The sequence below is a fragment of the Pongo abelii genome, chromosome 2 (assembly GCF_028885655.2).
Source record: "Pongo abelii isolate AG06213 chromosome 2, NHGRI_mPonAbe1-v2.0_pri, whole genome shotgun sequence".
NCBI classification, from domain to species: Eukaryota; Metazoa; Chordata; class Mammalia; order Primates; family Hominidae; genus Pongo; species Pongo abelii.
The window spans coordinates 189,034,645-189,054,926 of record NC_085928.1 but is presented as its reverse complement, the minus strand read 5'-3'; the positions used below and the strand labels follow the sequence as shown (position 1 = coordinate 189,054,926).

The following is a 20,282-nucleotide window of genomic DNA, read 5'->3' as shown; positions in this document are numbered from 1 at the left end:
TGCAGTGAAGTACATTGTCAGGCACTATAATGCCTATTACAGAATGCAAAAAATAAATTCCTCATTCATTCATACATTTATGCAATCAACTATGGTCATCCAAATGTACTGGTTATACTATATCAGGTCATGAAAGTCAGTGTATAAAAACATTTCTTTTAAAAAAGTAATTAAAATTAGTCTCGATGTTGAGATCCTGTTCTTTTTTGAGAGAGAAAAAAATTAGTCAATTCTACATGTATTTCTATTACCCACAAATCTCTCCTGTCTCCAAGTCATTTCTGGCTAATATGTAATCACTTCAAAATGATCTGCTTCCCCTTATTTTTCTGAGGATAACTCTAAAATTTGGGGTGGGGTTGGGTGGAGTGGGGAGGCAGGTGGCAAGAGGAAGTAGACATCAGTGCAAACACCCCTTGGCTTTGGCTTCAATAGGTGATATCTATTTTTTCTCTGCTATCAGATCAGTGATCTGTTCATTCAGTTCTGTCCTTCCTCTTTCCGACTTGTAGGCTCATCAGCCCCCTACAGCTCTCTGTCAGCTCCTCTGAATAGTCTCTAATGCCATAAATACTAAAAAAAAAAAAAAAAAAAAAAAAAAAGTTTAGGGGCATTCCTCTGGCTCAAACAGTTCAGGCTAACATCCTACTCTCCTTTGACTTATTGAGGGGAAACCCTAGATCTTGATTGCTTTTCTGATCCCCACTGGAAATAGAGCTCAGATGCCCCCAATCTCTAGATCTTCAAACACATGTGGGAACTGTATTATTTCTAGCTCCACAGTTTCTTTCAAAGGAATCCCAAGGACTGGGTGTGTGTGGCTGGTGGGTGGGTGGGGATTTATAGGCCTTTCTTTGGGACATACACCAATATCCCTGGGGAGAGAAAATTGGTTCCCCCATCTTTGTGGCAGATTGCATTATTGTTTACAATTAACCACACAACCCCCACTCCAAAAAATTTACAATCCATGCCCATTGCCATGTGATTTGCCTATGAAAGAAGTAGACTTCTCCACTTACTTGGGGTTTGGCCATATGAAAGGCCTTGGCCAATAGGATTTGAGTAGACATGTCATGAGACATTACAGAAGCAGCTTTAAGAGGCTTCACAAGTTTCCAACAGCTTTCTGGCTCTTCCCATCTCCCTTGAGAATTGCCAAGTCCTACATAGGGGCAGCTTCTTCAGCTTGGGCACTGGATTGAGGAGACCCATGGAGCAGAACCTCAGCTGACCCAGCATGTAATACAAATAAGAAATAAACCTTTGTGGCCATCAGCCATTTTTTTTTTTTTTTTTTCAACAGCAGAAGTGATGAATATATTGTTTGTGGTTTTTTTTCCTTTCACCTCATGTGCTGAAACTCATGAAGTCCAGCTAATTCTAAACTGCAAACTCTGACTTATGAGACTACTGTCACTGCCATGAGCTTCAAATGTCTATTACACAAGCATCAGATTTGCCTTTTCTTTCTCTCCGAGGCAGGGAAGGAAATGCCCTAACTGTCTGAGAAGAGTACGTAAGCATAGAACATGGAATTGTTCAGATTTTTATCCTCATGGACAAGAATACATCAAACTATCAAACATAAAACTTGAAAACTCCAAGACATTTATCCTTCCTGGACTCAAGGTATTTATAGAGCAGAGGAAATATCTCTTAAGTAATTATAATGTGGGACAAAAAATAGTGTGTCATCAAGGTGTGCAGAGAAAAGTGCTGTGGGAGCTCATGAAAAAAGAGGCCTGGAAAGATAGGTAGGATTTGACAATTCAAGGGGAGGTGAGAGAAAGCATTTTGCATTCAAGATGCAGACAGAGCTAAATTACAGAGGCAGGAAATTAAGGGGCATGGATGGGGGTGTGAGTGAAATGAGGAGAGGGGACTGGTGGAAGGTCAGATCGGAAAGGCTCCCCAAGGCCTAGTTGTGGTCCTAGATAAGGAGTGTGGACTGTGAAGTTCTAAGACTGGCTAAAGACCATATAGAAAAGGGGCTGGAGAGTGGAGTTTAGCAGCATTTATTATTTTAGAAACAATATAGCCCTTTAAAATAGTGACACATAAAGTAAATGTACATATACAGCTGGAAAAACAATTCAGGTGATGGATTACTCTCCCCAAATGGCTGGTGTACACTGTGTGTATATGTTTGTTAAACAATCATTGTACTTATGAAGTCTTTTATGGTTTGTTGTTGTTGGTATTGGATTGGTGCATTTTTCAGCCAAAGAAACAGCCTTAATTTCCTGCAGTTGTTTCCCTACTACTAGGGCACATCTTACTATACTCAGATCTCCTTGGCATTTTAATTCGTGTTTTAAAAAATAACCACACAATAATGCGAATGTACTTAATGCCACTGAACTGTACTCTTTTTTTTTTTTCTTTTTTTTGAGACGGAGTCTCGCTCTGTCACCCAGGCTGGAGTGCAGCGGCGTGATCTCGGCTCACTGCAAGCTCCACCTCCCGGGTTCACGCCATTCTCCTGCCTCAGCCTCCCAGTAGCTGGGACTATAGGCGCCCGCCACCACGCCTGGCTAATATTTTTGTATTTTTAGTAGAGACGGGGTTTCACCGTGTTAGCCAGGATGGTCTCGATCTCCTGACCCCGTAATCCGCCTGCCTTGGCCTCCCAAAGTGTTGGGATTACAGGCGTGAGCCACCGCGCCCGGCCTGTACTCTTAAAGTAGTAAATTTATTATCGTTTGCCACACACAAAAATAATACCCCAGCAGATCTTCATACGAGTTAATTTACGCTAAAAGTTCAGAGCCGGAATTTCCTCAGCTCATCACTCAGTGTTAACATTGAAGATGTCCAGGTTGGTTATGAAGGATGTGACATCCTAGCGTTGGCCACTCTTTTCCTGGTCCTTCCTGTGTTGCAGGTGAGTCTCTGGGGGTCAGGAGAAAGCCTCCTCTATCTCCTGCTCACTTTCGTGTAGGGGAGGGAAGGTGTGTGTGTGGGTGGGTGGGGGCGTTTTGTGTGAGGGAGGCCACTACTGCGCAGGCAGCCACGCTCTTCTTCCTCCATCCTGGGGCGGAAGTGGGGAGAGCAGCAGTTTAAAGGTTCTGTCGCAGCAGTTTAAAGGATCCACTCAGCCGCGTTAACCGCCAACCAGCAGGCTAAGGGAGGAACAGAATGAACAATGTTTGGATCCCAATGACTGGAGATGAAAGTTGCAAAAGCTCTGCCCAGGCTTCTACCAAGGATTAACTTTCCAGGGCATCTGCTGAACAGCTCTTCGGTGCTGTCTGCTGAGATTGGCGGTGGGAGCCTCCCGCCTCTCACTCGTGCCTTTGTTCCCCACGCCGACCTAACCCCGCGCCCCTGCGCTCGCGGCCACGGCACCTGACCCACGCGCCGCCCGCCGGGGATGCGGGAGTCGCCACTGCTGCCGCTGCCACCGCTGCCGGGCCTGCTCCGCCAAGCACATGCGCAGTGGCGACGCCGAGCCGGCGCCCTCAGTCTCCTCCTCCACCGCCTCCCGGTTCCGCAGTCACTTCCTGCAGCTGTTTCCCTGTGGGTCGGGTTGGACTGACTTTTGACAGTCAGCCTTCTGCTGCGGAGGGGGCTCGGCGGCGGACGGCGGAGAAAGTTGCTCCGAGAAGAAGCTGGGTCGAGCTGGGCCGAGCCGGGCGCGCAGGGCGGGCGTCGCGGGCGTCCCGGGCGGACGCGGCGCCGAGACTGCCGGCGCGTCCCGGGGGTTCCGGTAAGTGCGGGCGATTGGGAGCCGCGGAGCTTTCAGGACGAGCCCCTGGAGCGCAGGGGACTAGCGGTTCCTTTCCGATGCTCTTTCCATCTGCCCTCCACGTGACAGGGCTTGCGCTGCTCCTATTTATCAGTTTGCTCGTTTCAGGCATTTCACGTGGACCAGGTGGATCATCTGTGCATGCAGCTGCCTTGGCCCTCTCAGTTGCCCCCGCCCCGTGGGAGTCGGGGGATTCCATCCGTCGTGATGGCATCCTTACCGGGTTGAGGTGCGTGTGTGGGTTCGTGTGTAGGTTCGTGTGTATGCATGCACATCTTAGGAATGTAAGGTGGATGTGGGCGACGCTGAACTGTCTGTAGCTTTGATTCAAATCTGTAAACAGTTCTCTAGGATTAGGAACCGTCACAGCGGAGACTGAAAAACATTCGCCAATTCACCAAGGCCTCTTCCCCAGTTTTCTGCGTTCTTTTGAGCCTTCTTTGTAGGATATACCTTGCCTCAAGTGATTATTATTATTATTTTTTTACTTTTCTCCTCTCATTCCTTCTTGCTGCGTTCTGATGACCTCTGAGTAATGCTCGCTGCCTTTCCCTCATTTCCAGAATTCCCAATTACAGACTTACCTAGTTTGCTGAGGTGCTGCTAACCTGTTCCTTTATTCTATTCTCTTTCCTCTGTAGATTTCTCCAAATGAGACAAGAGATTATCTTTAACACAGTATGTGAAGAGTAGGCCCCAGTCCAATCATTAAAACTAAGTATGTTATGACAATTAATTTTCTTTAAACAGGGTACCTTGTGAAGCTTTGATTTTTCTTTAATGTCGTCTTAGCTCCTTTTCAAACCAGGACATTAACCAGCATAAATCCTTCATTTATGCCATTGCAAGCATCAAAGTGATTTAAGATTTGAAGAATATTTATGCCATTCTTCAAATTAGTCCCTTTTAAACCAATGCAACAGTTGAACAGATCTGAGTTGCATGTTTTGGGTCTCTGTATTCCATCATTCATGCATTCGCTGAAGACTTGGTTTTATTCATTTTTAAGATTTATATTTTATGCTGATTTTTGTTTGCAAATATACTAATATTTGATGCAATTGTCATATATAGATTTTTTTGAGGAGTCGACATTGTGTTGATTGTTAAATATAACAAGAAATAAATTTGGGATATCAAGCTACTCTTTAAAAATTGTAAAGATCAAATGTGATAATGGGTAAATCTGTGTTTGGCAAGAATTTTTTCTTTAAATCAGGTAACTTTATCACCTCTGGTAGGAGGCCTTTTATACCTCTGTGCTTTGAGAAGGATCTTTATTTTGAGGGAAACCTGTAGATAACACTGGGGGAGACATATGCTAGAATTTCCTCAAGTGAAAGTGAGCTTTCATAAAACAAGTCCAGACATGCCTAGGCAATTGGTAGCATTTGATTTTCTGTTTATATTGCTGATTTCCTTTATCCAGAGGTTTTGACACCCCCTCTCCACCTTTTCACTAATGAACTAGCAGAATGTTTGTGGCAATTTGACATCAGTAGCTTTTTAACATTATGAATTGTTATTATTAGGTAGTTAAACTTTTTAAAAAGCTGTTCTTTGTCTACTTAGTTCCGTTTTCTAAAATGACCATATCTGTCTTTGCTTTCTGGATTATCTTTGCTTGATTCAATTAAGAGAAATAATACCATTACTGAGAACCTGACTTTTTAAATGTTAAAACTCTATATTGCTTTTCTTTGTGTTCCCAGAGATATGGGCAGTACACTTCTGCTTAAAAATTAAATAATATTATCATTTTTCTAAATTCTGTGATTAATGAGAAGTATTGTTAAATTCTGTGACTAATACTCACGCACTTTGTCCTTAACTACATTATTTTCTCATCACGCTGATTTCCTTTGTTGCCTCCACACCCCAAATTTCGTATGAAAGTTGTTACTTGATTTTCAGGTGCTGTGTAGTTATCAAATGTGGTAAAATAGACTTTAACTTTTCAAAATTTACTTGATTCATTTTAGTAATTCTATTATTGCCATAATGTACACATTTGCATTGCAGATGGAAAATTTCAGCAGCTTAAAATAGCCATATTCTGTTGACCAAGAGAAGAGGTTTTAATAATACTGTATTGAGAGAGTGGAGGGAATTGTGGATTTTGAAATAAGCATTCTAATTTGGGTTAATTAGAATCTTGGGAACTCAAAGGGTGTACTGTGGTTCATTTTGAGACACTCAGGGTTAGACGATGCCATCTGGGGGGGAGGCAGGAGACATCATGGATAAAGATTGAAGAGGGAGAGGAACATTTTGGGTCTTTTCTGAGAGAATTATAATAGAGACTATCAGTTATTTGTTAAGAAGGAGGAGGGAAATAGCCTCAAGACTGAGGAACTGGAATTATACTGTGGCTTATGGTGATGTGATCCATTACTCCATTGGACATTTCCTTGATACCTTATTTTTTGTAGGTAATTTACCTAGAGAAGGAAGAAAAATTTGGATTTTACAGGGGACTGATGAGTATAATCTAAGGCTGTATGAGGCAGGGCTGTAAACTCAAGAGCTCACAGAGAAGAGGCAAGTCACAAGTACAGGCAGCAGCTGAGTGGGGACTGAGGTGTCCCAGAGAAGGCAGGCCTCGCTAGAGGGCACAGTGCCTCTAAGCACTAACTAGCTAATTGCGTCCCATATAGGAATGTGGGCCAAGTGATGCCAGATCATCCTTTTTCAAGAGAAGCCACGAATCTCTTGATTTTAAAATGCTAACAACTAATTCGACTTTAAAAAATGAAAACAAAACTGTATATTCCGAACAGCACATCTGTGGCTCTATGTGGCCCACAGGCTGTTTGCCACCTCTGCTATACATTTGCTCAACTACTTAAATATTGCTAGTTGATCAGAAGGAACGTATTTTATTTATTTCTGTCATACTTTAGGCTATTCCTAGAGTTCCTTGAAATTTTAGCTAGTTCTATAAGTGCTTTAAGGATTCTGCAAGGTGATATTCTTTCTTTTGTTCACTCTTTTTGATATTGGTTGGTTGGAAGATATGTTTGCTAAGATTTTTAGCTGGTGGTCTTTTTTTTTTTTTTTGAGTCACAGTCTTGCTCTGTCATCCAGGCTGGAGTGCAATGGCACGATCTCGGCTCACTACCACCTCTGCCTCCCGGGTTCAAGCGATTCTCCTGCTTCAGCCTCCTGCGTAGCTGGGATTACAGGCGCGCGCCACCACACCTGGCTAATTTTTGTATTTTTAGTAGAGACGGGGTTTCACCATGTTGCCTGGAACAGGCTGGTCTCAAACTCCTGACCTCAGGTGATCCGCCCACCTTGGCCTCCCAAAATGCTGGGATTACAGGCGTGAGCCACCACACCTGGACAGCTTGTGGTGTTTTTGTCTGTGCGTGATTATCATTAAGAGTGTTTAAGTGTAAGTGTGCCTGAGGGAAGGGGTCTGGATTAGGTGACCTTTGATGTCCATTTCAGCCATATGACTTTTAGATTTAGACTTTTTAGACCGTGGATGCAATACTATTAATGTTCATGGGCCAGAGGGATAGCAGTTGGAACTGTGCCAAGCAAAATAAAGCCAAATCTATAAAGCCATTCTCAGTGGAAGAGCACCGTGTTAACATGAATTAACAGGCAAGGGAAGTCTGCTAAATGAGGCCAAAGGAAAGAAGTCCCAAAGATGGGTTTGGAGAAGTAGAAGAAAATGTTGTCATTTACATGTTATCTTGCTGAAGTCTCATTTTCGAGTGAGTTTTTTGTTTCTCTTTTTTTGCTGTTGATTCAGATTTGACGACCTTGCTTCTCATCGCCCACTGCATTATGCCCAAGGCTTTCCTACCCAATGATCCTCTTGCAACACGCCGTGCTTCCTCCACCTAAGCAGCCCTCACCCTCGCCTCCTATGTCAGTGGCCACCAGGTCTACAGGAACCTTGCAGCTTCCACCACAGAAGCCTTTTGGGCAGGAGGCTTCCTTGCCTCTTGCAGGGGAAGAAGAGTTATCGAAGGGAGGGGAACAAGACTGTGCCCTGGAGGAGCTGTGTAAGCCCCTGTACTGCAAACTCTGCAATGTCACGTTGAACTCTGCACAGCAAGCCCAGGCTCATTATCAGGTAAAGGGAGAAAAGAAAACCAGACGTTTAGTGGGGTGAACATTTCAGGGCTCTGGCTATTTAGCAGTTGTCTCTCCAGATATGACTGTGCCTGGAATATCAAGATGGCTTAGAGAACAACTAAGTATGAATTTGTTTGATTAAAAGCCTTATGTTTTTACTTTAAAAATAAGTATCACTTTTTGTAGAATGGATCTCAACCTGTTACACTAAGCTGTGTGGCATGCGATAGCTTACCAGTCTTTTAGGCAAATGTAAGTTATCTAAGCTGGCATTTGAACCTGTAGTCTTAAGAAGAACAAGTATTTAAACCACGATTTACCAGCCTGGGTGACAGAGCAAGACTTTGTCTCAGACAAACAAGAAAACCCATGATGTACCGAACTCAATTCAGTGTAAAATTGTTTAGAAGCTAATATAATTTGCATCATTTCGAGGTGACCTCGGTGCATGACTCTTAGGCTTTCCATTTTTGACTTCTAACTCTTATATATCCTATCACTGGTAAGGAAAATACAGGTATCTTTTTGTAGTGAGAATAAAATGACATTGCAATATTGAGCCCTATCCTTCATTCATAATAAACATACTCTGATTTATTTTAGCCCATTAGTGTAAACTAATACTGGTTTTTAAGATTTAAAGCTTTCACCTCCATGTTGAATAGCTAGTGGAAAGGACCATTTTAAAGGGTAATATTACCTAAGAACAAATGGAAAATTAAACTTTGGTTAGAAAGAGAGGGTACAATATTTCTTTTTATTCTAGACATTTGTCTGTATAAAGTTAAATAATTTCCTTTTTTGGAGAAAAGAGACCTGGGAAATAATCAAGGACAAAACCCACTGAATGATGTCTTCCCGGGTCATCATTGATTTGACTATTTATTACCTGCATGAAAATCTCTAGATTCTAGAGTGTGGTAGAAGACTGTTACACAGATATTTCTTCTGTTGTGCACTATAACTTTCTCCAACTTAAAGTTTTTGTTTACTGTGGGCGTTAAGTCTTTTCTGTTTTGTTTTGATCCCAAAGACTGATTATTGTGTTGCTTTTTGATTGTATGTCGGAAGTATTTTGATGGTCAATTGTTTTCTCTGGTATTTAGGGGAAGGCATAATATGTTGCCTTCTTTAAGTTCCTATTATGTGGTTTTGTTTTGCCCTCAGGTGCAGAGAGTTGAGTTAATTATATCTCGCAGCTCTTGACATGTGTCATCATTGGTTCCTAAAGGCCTCTTCTGGTTTTATTTTTACATTTTCCCCCTTTCCCCAGTATCTACTCTCATCACCTTGCTGTCCAGTACAGTTGTTTGATACAGGGTCTTCCTTTGCCTGTCTTTACCATTCAAGCAGAGTCTGTTAGCATGATTAATCTCAACTCCAAGACTGTATTAGCTTTCTTCATTTATTCCTACGGAATGTTCGGTTTTATAGCCTAAGACTCACTTTGAAAAAAGAAGCCAGGGTTCTAAAGGTTTAATTATTAGCCGAATAAAGCCCCTAACAAATCATTAACTTGGGGGCAAACCCACTTGTATGCTATATACATATCTAATTATCTTTATTTATTTTTTTTTCTGAGACAGAGTCTCGCTCTGTTGCCCAGGCTGGAGTGCAGTGGCGCAGTCTTGGCTCACTGCAGCCCCTGTCTCCGGGTTCCAGCGATTCTCATGCCTCAGCCTCTCGAGTAGCTGGGACTACAGGCACACACCAGCACACCCAGCTAATTTTTTAATTTTTGGTAGAGATGGAGGTTCGCCATGTTGGCTAGATTCAGCCTCCCAAAGTGCTGGGGTTACAGGCGTGAGTGACCTACCACACCCAGCCTATAATTCCCTTTTAAGGAAGAGTTGTTTACTTTTATGAGGGAAAACTCTTGGGCAGTGTGTAATTTTAACATGTCCATGGATTACACATATACCTTATTTCTTTTTTTCTCCTAATAAAACTTTTTGACTTCATGGACTTTGAAAGGTGCTACTGATGATACATAGAGAAGATTCAGTTTGATGCAAAGTCTTTGGATTATAAGGCTAAAACTAGATAAGCAGAATCAACGTTTGTTTTTTTCTTTTATTTTACGTTTTTGTGTGTGTTTGTTCTAAACTTTTTAGTTGACAAGATTAGTAATTATACTTAATTTCAGTTTCCTCAATGATACAGTGAATAAATAAATTAGAAAATATAAGAAAAGGGAAATACAATTTAGGTAAGTTTCTCAAAAATCAGAATTTTTAAGTGGAAAGGTTGAAGAAGAACAGGATGTAATGGAACAATTTAAGCAGCTAAAAATCAGGGTAAAACATGGGAAAGAAAAGAGAAAACATGGGAAAGAAAAGTAAAACAGGGTAAAAACATGGGAAATAAAAGAGGCAAACAAGTAATCAGAAAGTAGAAGCTTACAGAAAATGAAAAGTTTGGGTATAATAAAGTATATTGCTAAGACTTTAGAAGCAAAGATTCGAATGAGACTGATGTTATTGGTAACTCTTAAAGAGAGAAGGTTTTAACAGACAACTAAGGCAAAGCAGTTCATGTGTAAAAATACAGAGCGATTATGTTAGGGCAACATAGAAGAAAGGTAATCTTAGAAGTGAAATCTGGATTTTAATAAGATAGAAATGGTCAAGATGAGAGTGGATAGTGCAAAGTGTAGATCAGAATAATAAACAGAATGTGAACATAACTCTAGAAGTGGGTGAGCTACCAAAGAAGGAAAGCATAGAAATGTTAGCCAAAAAGATGCATCAGAGGGTGTACATGAATAAGCAGTGATAAAAGAAAGATTACTGAAGACAAGGCTAAGACCAGGCCAGGTGTGGTGCCTCACACCTGTAATCCTAGCACTTTGGGAGGCTGAGGCGGGAAGATAACTTGCGTTCAGGAATTCAAGACCAGCCTGGACAGCATAACAAGATCCTGTCTCTACAAAAATACAAGGAAATTAGCTGGGCGTAGTGGCAGACACTTGTAGTCCCAGCTACTTGTGAGGCTGAGACAGGAGGCTCACTTGAGCCTGGGAGATTGAGGCAGCAGTGAGCTATGATCATGCCACTGCACTCCAGCAAACAAAGACAACAACAACAAAAAACACACAAAAAAGAGAAAGGTAAGACCAATGAGTAAGGCTTACCAAGCACAGGAATAAGTAGAATGCCAATGATTGTAGACTAATAAAACAAAGTGGTTTAGGATTAAATGAGATGATGGATGTAAAATTTTATTTCAAGAATAAAAACTTAACTTTCTAATTTTTAATACAGACCATTACCAAGCTGTACCTTTATTATTTTAGTTATATGTGAGATAAAATGGGTCACCGGTAGCCTGTTTATGAGCTAGAAACACACTTGTGTGAAGTGGTAAATCACTGTGATTACATTACTCAAAACTTTTTAGTCAGTCGATGCCATTGTTGAAATCGTGGAGTTTCAAATTGCCTCGGGTGTAAACAATGGTGGTTACACTAGAGCCGGACTGTATCATGTTCCAGTAATCCAGGACACACAGTGGAAACTGCCCGATAAATACTTGCCTTTAAGCTCACTAGTGTTTTTTCCTGACATCCCAGTGTTCCCAAGCTGGGGCTACCTTAGCAGTGACCCATGTGTATCTGTAGTCATCACAGATTTAGTTTTATTCCAAGGACTTTTTAAAACTGGTCAGTTGGCTTCAAAACATCGTCAGCTATTGTTTTATTTTTAATGAAGCCATCGAATTTTATATTCTTAAAATTAGGACTTTGGGTATAACTTAATTTAAAATCCAATCTTTGGAGGAGAAACATATTTTCATTTTATTAAAGTCTGTCTGCAGGCTTCAGGTTACTTAGGGCAAGGCTGTCATGGGGTAACACACCACTGTTTCATCAGCATAAATGCCCAGAGGAAGAATTGCTTTAGCAGGGAGGGTTATTAACAGAAATAAAAAAAAGCAAAAAGCATGGATGAATTTTGCTAAGGCATCCACAGTTTAAAGTCACCAGTTTATTTGCTAATTTGCATGTATATATTTGACAAGATCTACTTACTCAAAGTACATTTATAAAATTTGTCATAAATATGGCTTTCTATTTGTAATAGTGGCCAAATAACAACCTATCATGTTAATGAGATTGATTAGAGAAAGAGAACACAGGTGAAAGAATAGTTTTAGAATTAGGATGCCGAGTGTAGTGGTCTTAATTCGTAATTCATAATGGAGAGAATGCTATTAGATTTTTCCCAAAATTTAAAGCACTGATTTTGGCAGTTACATTTTAATATCGATCACCCAGGTTTGGATCAGTGAATTAAATCTCAGCTAATTTTCATGTATTCAAAATTCTCCTGTCTGATTTTTTTCCAAATGGACTTGCAGTGGACTGAGAATGGCCAAAACACAGTTCAGATTTGGTTTTAATGCATGTGCTTTACACGTGGCATATATGCTTTGGAATCTGACAACTTTGGACTAGAATCTTGGCTCAGTTACTTTAGGCAAGACACTGAATCTCTCTTTATTCAATATCTGTAAAGTAGGGGTCATTGTACTTCCTCTGCAGGATTGTGAGACTTGCATATGTTATCTTAATAAATGCTGGTTGATTGAAATAGGTTGCTATTGTTTAGAAGTGTTTGGGTCTCAAATGAGCGGAATGAGGTGGTACACAGCTGTCTTACTGTTGTTACTACCTTGATAGTAACTTGCTGTAGGACCTTGTGTAAATAAGCAAAACTTTGTTTTCCTTGATCGTTCTCCCGAGATAGTCTTTTAGATCCAGATACTAGGTTACCTTAAAAGATTCTCATGAAGAATAATTCAACCAACAAATGAGGCAAAATAAAATGATTTTCAAATGTGAATATGCTTTCAACCATACTACTCGTCTGTCAGCTTAGTCCATTTACCCAATAATCAATCCTTGTTGGTTTTCTTGTTCTGCTCTCTGAAATCACCAGTTCTGTAGGCTTTTCTAGCTCTTGCTTTGATCACTTTAGAGGACAGAAGCTCTCTGTGATCCTGCCAGTTTTTTGCCTCTTCCTCTAGTCTACCCCTACCTCATTTCTTCTTATTTTGAAATGATAGATACCCTTTCTTTTGTCCAAGTTTGATTCCTAATCCTGTTTTCTGGATTTCATCACCTTTTCACCTCAATCAAAGACTATGCTCAAGTCTCTTCTATATAAATAAAAATAGCAGCAGCAACCTTCTGTTTACTTTTAATCCCTTCTATTAGCAACCTTTCTCCTCTCTTCTCCTGTCCTTAGCATTCTGCAGGTAGAATTGTTCTCTTCAGGTCTTCATTTCCCATTCATTCCTCAGCCCACTGTACTCTGATTTCCATTCCTATAGGCCACTGAAATGGTCCTTTCCAGTGTCACCATGATCTTACAGGCCAAATCCAACTCCTTCTCACTTGACCCCTTGGTAGCATTAGCCAATGGTAACAACTTTCTCCTAAAAAAATTTAAAAATGTTTTTATTTAAAATAATGCCTGAGGAACCAAAGGGTTTATAATGAAAAGTAGTAATTACCTATTCTCCACCCATTCCCTACCTTTTTTTTCCTCTCCATTCTCTTCTCCTTTCTGACTCCCAACTTGAGCTGGCTGTAGTTTTACTTTGACACTGTAAAGATTGATGACATTTTTATCCATTCTGTCATCAAATTAAGTTTTCCATGCTCTATTTGCAGGCTGATGCCAATTGTTGAAAATTAGCATTCAGTTTTTGCATTATTATGAATAGGGAATTTTGCATTATTATGAGTAGGGAAATATTGTTCACTGCAGAGCTGTTTCCTTCCCTATATTTCCAGTGTCATGATCCCATGCCACTCACAAGAGATGTTCAAATAGGTAACCCTTTCCTGAATGCCAGCAGTTGCTCAAAATTATGTCTATTTTAGTTTGCTTCATATGTGGATTATAACTTTGAAATAACTTTTTGTTTTTCCTTGAGTTTCTGGTACTTAAAAAAAAAAACAACTAGAGAGAAGAATCTTAAGCCTTTCAAAAAAGGTATTAGCATCTCAGTCTTTCTTCATATTGCTTACAACCCATTTCATTTATCTTCATGAAACCTACTGTTTTCTGATTCTGATTTTGACTAGTTGTTCTAATTTGGATTAGTTGTTCCGTATTTGAATCAGTACTTCATTGTGTAGGTGTTGTATTTCCCGGAGTTTTTAGTTGCTTTTCTTCTCCCCTCTTTTTCTTGCATTATATTTTTCATATTATCATTCTCTCCTCCATCCCTAAGTCTCAACCCCACTATTTATTGTATGGAATTTTCCTTTTATCCTAGATCCCTCTATCTCCTTGCTCCATTTTCAGCTGGTGTCTGTTGGATTTGCTGCACAGCTTTGTCAACTTTGGACTTACCACTCTTTAGGTTGGACCACTATTTTCTAAATATATGTTTTCTTTTTTAAATCTTGTTTTGTTAGAGTATATTGTCACATTAAGGAAGAAAGAATGGACATAAATGTATAACACTTTTTTTCTTGAAATAAAATGAGGGAGTAATGGGAAATAATTTTTTTTGAGCCCTTGTGTTTCTAAAAAACATTTGCATTGTGCCTTCATATTTGACAGTTCAGTTCCAGGTTGAAAATTATTTTTCTTTGGAATGTTAACAGCTGCCCTCTATTTTCTGTTTTTATCTAATGTAGCTGAAGAGAAATCTTCTGATTCTTATTCTTTTGTTGGTGACCTGTTTTAATTTTGTGTCTTTCTTTTTTTCCCCCTGGAAGCTTTTAGGTTCTCCCTTTTATCCTTGTAGTCTGAGATCTGACAATGATGGTTGTGTCTAGTTTTCCCCAGGATACTTTTTCGTTTGTCCTGGTCAGCACTAGTAGATCCTTTCAGTTTGTGTACTTCTGTTTCTCTTGCTTTGGAGAATTTAAAAATTTTTTTTTTTTTTTTTTTTTTTTTTTTTTTGAGACAGAGTCTCACTCTGTTGCCCAGGTTAGAGGGCAGTGGTGTGGTCTCAACTCAACTGCAACTTCCGCCTGGGATTACAGGTGCCTGCCACCACGCCCAGCTAATTTTTTTGTATTTTTAGTAGAGGCAGGGTTTCACCATGTTGGACAGGCTGGTGTCGAACTCCTGACCTCAGATGGTCCACATGCCTTGGCCTCCCAAAAAAAAAATATTCTTTCTTAGTTACTATTCTCTAGATTTTTTTTGTCTTTCCTTCTAGGAATCCTGTTAGCTATTGTCATGGTTCTGCTTGATTGATTCTCTTTTATTTTTGTAGCTTTATTGAAGTATAATTGATGGATAGATACTTTATATTGTTTGTCTCTGCTATCTTTTATCATTCTTTTTTTTGTTTTAATTTGAGACATGTTCTTGACTACTAATCTCATATTGAATTTTTTTTTTGCAGTTGCAAGATTTAATAGAGTGAAATAGAGTGAAAACAGAGCTCCCATACAAAGGGAGGGGACCCAAAGAGGGTAGCTGTTGCTGGCTCGAATGCCTGGGTTTATATCCCGATCATTGTCCCTCCCACTGTGCTCTCAGGCAGTAGATGATTGGCTATTTCTTCACCTCCTGTTTTGCCTAATTAGCATTTTAGTGCGCTCTCTTATTGGTCGGGTGTGAGCTAAGTTGCAAGCCCCGTGTTTAAAGGTGGACATGGTCACCTTCCCAGCTAGGCTTAGGGATTTTTAGTCAGCCTAGGAAATCCAGCTAGTCCTGTCTCTCAGTGCCCCCTCTCAACAGGAAAACTCAAGTGCTGTTGGGGAGGTTGGCCGATGACCGCTCTAACTACTTCCTGCTGAATCAGGGCATAGTAGGGGTTGTGCAGTTGAGATTTCCTCTGGAGGGGTGTCTTCGATGTCATTAACATCGGAAAATGGGCTAGCAGGCTGATCCAGGGGTCTGTGGTAGATTTTAGTCATGGACTGCATCTGGGGCTCCATTTGAAGAACCACTTATAGTTTTACAGCTTCGATTCTGGAAGAGACAAACTTAACAACGAGGTTAAAGATACAGGGATTGAAATGTATGGCCTGCAGTGCAGGGGATTATTTCTTTGGCACACTTTACAGGCCCTGACTATCTGCTTGATAGTTTTGAAAAGGCCTGGTCCAGTAAATAATACTTTGGCCATCTGATGGGTGCTGTCAATGCCTAAGTGAAAGGTTTGGTGAAGGGTTTTAAGTAATTTCCATTGGTTAGCTGCAGGCAAAAGTATTTTTCCTTCTTCAGTGGCTAGCCATCCTGAGGGGAGGAAATGATGTCCCCATGAGGTTCCCCATTCTATTTCTTCTTCTGAGTACTGGGGCTTGGTTTCCTGGAGGAGATTACCCCATACTAGGGGTCCTTCTATAAGCATTTCTAATGGAGGGTCCTGTATTGAAGCTCTTTTGGCTTCAATATCCGCTTGGCATTTCCCTTCTATTTCCCTTTCCTTTCCTTTCTGATGACCCTGGCAGTGTAAGACTGCCACCTCTTTAGGTTTCTGTACAGCCAATAATAATCTCCTAATGGCTTCCTGATGTTTGATAGATGTTCCATCGGAAGTTAGGAATTCCCTTTCTCTGCATATTGCTGCATGGGCATGGAGGACTAGGTAGGCATACTTAGAGTCTGTATATATATTTACCCTTTTTCCTTCTTCTAATTCTAGTGCCCAAGTGAGGGCTATTAGTTCTGGAGCTGAGCACTAGTTCCTGGAGTGAGGGGATTACTTTCAAGTATTCCATTATCACTGACCACTGCATACCCTGCTTTTCAACGTCCTTTTTCTACAAAGAAACTTCCATCAGTGTACAAGCTGAGGTTGGGATCAGTCAAGGGAACCTCTAAAAGGTCCCCTCGAGTGGCGTAGGTTTGAGCAATTACTTGTTGACAGTTATGTTCTATCTTTTCTTCACTGTCTGGAAGAAATGTGGCTGGGTTAAGAGTTGCACAAGTGCGCAGTCACAGCACTGGCCCTTCAAGTAATAGAGCCTGATATTTAAGTAAACGGTTGTCTGACAGCAAGTCTCCTTGAGCAGTGAGTATGCTTATCATGTCCACACAGTAAGATCTCTTCCCTGTGTTATTTTAACTGCTTCAGATACTAAGACTGCTACTGCCACTACCTGTAAACAGTGAGGCCAACCTTTTGCCACTACATCAGTTTCCTTACTCAGGTATACCACGGGTTGCAAGCTCGTCTCTCGGACCTGTTTAAGGACTCCTAGAGCTATTCCTGTTTTTTCTGTGACATATAAAGAAAAATCTTGTCCTGTTGGCAAGCTTAACACTGGGGCTTGGGTTAGGGCCTTCTTAAGGTCCTGGAAAGCTACTTCTGCTTCAGGTGTCCATTTTACTAAATGGGTATTGGCTTTCTGAGTTTCCTTAATTAGTGTATAGAATGGTCTGGCTATTTCACCATACCTGGGAATCCATATTCAGCAGAAACCTGTTATGGCAAGGAACGCTCTTAGTTGCTTTAGGGTTTTGGGATGAGGATAAGCCAGTATAGGCTGGATACGTTCCTCACTGAGGGCCCTGGTGCCTTTGGATAATTTTAGCCCTAAGTATTTAACCTGCTGTGAGCAGAGCTGAGCCTTTGGTTTGGAAACCTTGTAGCCATAGGTAGCGAGGAAATTTAAGAGCGCTTGGGTGGCTTGATGGCACAAGGTTTCTGAATGGGCGGCTAAAAGTAAATCATCCACGTACTGAAGGACCAGAGTGTCCAGGTATTATGAGAATTGGCTCAAGTCTTGGGCTAATGCCTGGCCAAATAGATGGGGGCTATCCCTGAACCTTTGGGGTAAAACAGTCCAGGTGAGTTGAGACATTGGGTTTGAAGGATCTTCAAAAGCAAATAAGAATTGAGAGTCAGGATGTACAGGGATGCAAAAAAGGCATCCTTAAGGTCCAGGACTGTAAACCACTCTGCTTCCTCTGGTATTTGGGAAAGCAGAGTATAAGGGTTAGATACAGCTGGGTATAGAGGGACAACGGCCTCATTGATAATCCTGAGATCTTGCACTAACCTCCACTGTCTGTTGGGTTTCTGTACTCCTAAAATTGGAGTATTGCAGGGGCTATTGCATGGTTTTACTAGGCCTTGGGCTTTTAGGTCCTTAACAATCTTTTGGAGTCCTTGTTGGGCCTTGGGTCTAAGGGGGTACTGCTTTTGGTAGGGAAAGGACGTGGAATCCTTTAGTTTAACTTGAACTGGACAGGCATTCTTTGCTCATCCATATTGTCCTTTTGTTGCCCAGACTTCAGGATTAATTTCTTCCTCAAGCAGGGGACAACAAACGGGTGTTCCTTCTCCTATGTTCAGGTGTATAATGGCCCCTGCTTTTGCTAGAATGTCTCTCCCTAACAAAGGAGTGGGGCTTTCAGGCATAATTAGAAAAGCATGTGAAAAGAGTAAAGTTCCCCAGTCACAACTTAGTGGCTGGGAGAAGTATCTAGTGACTGGCTGTCGTAGGACCCCTTGGATAGTGACAGATCTGGAGGACAGTTGTCCGGGACAGGAGAGTAAGACTGAGAAGGCTGCGCCAGTGTCCAGGAGACAGTTAACCTCCTGGCTGTCAATGGTCAAGCATACCCGGGGCTCCATGAGGGTGATGGCATGGGCTGGCGCTCGCCCCAGGCACCCTCAGTCCTGCTGCTGGATCATCTGGTTAGTAGCTTCTGACTCAGAGGATCTTCATCCCCTGGGGCAGTGGGCCTTCCAGTGATTCCCTTGACGTAAGGGGCATGGACGAGGGGGCGGCTTATTTCTACTTGGACAATCTTTTTTGAAGTGTCCTTGTAGACCGCACTGGAAGCAAGCCCTATTAGGCATTCAATTTGCCCAGCTTTTCCCTTTTCCAGAGCCTCCAAAGTCTGCTTGCCTGAGGGCCATGACTAAAGTGGTGGCCCCCCCCTTTTTTTTAATCCCATTTGTCCCGTTTTGCCTGCTCCTCCTGATCTCTATTATAAAAAACTGAGGTTGCCAAGTTCAATAGGGTTTCTAAGTTCTGCTCCAGGCCTAAGGCAGACTTTTGAAGTTTTTTCTAATGTCTGCAGCTGACTGAGTGATAAACTTATCCTTTAAGATTAGTTGGCCTTCAATAGACTCAGGTGACAGGGAGGTATGCTTTCTCAATGCCTCCCTTAGTCTCTCCAGAAAGGCAGTAGGATTTTCTTCCTTTCCCTGTGTTATAGTGGACATCATTAAATAATTCATAGGCTTCTTCCTAGTTTTCCTTAGTCCTTCTAGCAGGCAAGTTAGCAAATGTCTGCGGCACCAATCTCCATGTTCTGATTCTGTGTCCCAATGAGGGTCTACCCTGGGAACTGCCTGCTGGCCTGTGGGGAATTGTTCTTTCCTCTGTTGTCATCCTATCGTTGACCTGACTGGGATACCAGAGATTGCCAAACTCTCGGGCTGCAGTTATAGCAGCACTTCTCTCATTTGGGGTTAGTGTCTGATCTAGCAGTAACATTATATCTCTCCATGTCAGATCAAAGGATTGTCCTAACCCTTGTAAAATATCAATATAGCTGTCAGGGTTATCTGAGAATTTACCTAGGTCTATTTTAATTTGCTTTAAGTCTGAGAGAGAAAAAGGTACAGGCACTCTGGCTGGGCCAAATTCTCCTCCTCCCACTGCTTGGAGGGGGCATAATTGGGGAATATTGGCACTCTTTGGTTCATTGTTTACCCCTTTGTCTATCTATCTCCTTTTGGACCGTTTGGGTTAAAGGGAGGTCCTTATTAGTTGGGGAAGGAGTCAGGGGGACGCTGGGGTAGGGAGGTAGACTCTGAGGGCTTCCCATAGGGCATAAACCACACTTTTTACATAATTGAGAGTCGTCTCTTAATGAAAAGAAAGTTTGCACATATGGCACTTCACTCCATTTGCCCTCCTTTCTACAGAAGAGGTCTAGCTGTAAGATGATGTTATAATTTATACTTCCCTCAGGAGGCCAGGTTTCTCTCCCTTGAAGACGATATTGTGGCCAGGTGGTACTGCAGAAGAATATAAGTTGTTTCTTTCTTAGCGTCTGAGGGTCAAATTGGTCCCAATTCTCCAGAATACAGCTTAGGGGCATTTTTGCCTTGGGGGGAACGTTTCCCATCACTTTGGAGGTCCCTTCGTGGTCGCCAAAATGTTACTGGGGGGTCCTTGCTCCTAGAGCTCCCAAGATGGTGGCAGGCCACTTCCAAGATGGTGGCAAGCCTCGTGTTCTTTGACCTGGGGTTCTTGGCCTCACAGATTCCAAGGAATGGAATCCAAGGAATGGAATCTTGGGCCATGCGGTGAGTGTTATAGCTCTATTAGAAGCCGTGGGTCACGGAAGAGAACCATGGAACCCAGTGACTGGTGTTCAGCTCGATTAGGATGAACCCGGGCACTTAGCCGTGCAGAAACAATGGCAAGCCTTTAGCCCGATCGGGAGCGGCAATGGGTGCCTCACTGGATCAGGAGCACAGTGGACACCCTGCCAGA

At 41.7% G+C, this 20,282-nt stretch overlaps 1 protein-coding gene across 2 annotated transcripts in view; it reads left to right on the top strand.

Moving 5' to 3' along the window:
• The first annotated feature begins 6,840 nt into the window (after nt 1-6,840).
• Nucleotides 6,841-20,282, top strand: part of ZMAT3 (zinc finger matrin-type 3) — a 49,063-nt gene continuing 35,621 nt past the window's right edge. The window contains exons 1-2 of one of the 2 annotated variants that reach the window (XM_009239557.4): nt 6,841-6,936; nt 7,515-7,841. In XM_009239557.4, coding sequence (XP_009237832.1) covers nt 7,572-7,841 — 270 coding nt within the window. In that variant the 5' untranslated portion in view covers nt 6,841-6,936; nt 7,515-7,571. The remainder of the gene's footprint in view (nt 6,937-7,514; nt 7,842-20,282) is intronic. The other variant, XM_054553023.2, reaches the window with a different exon arrangement.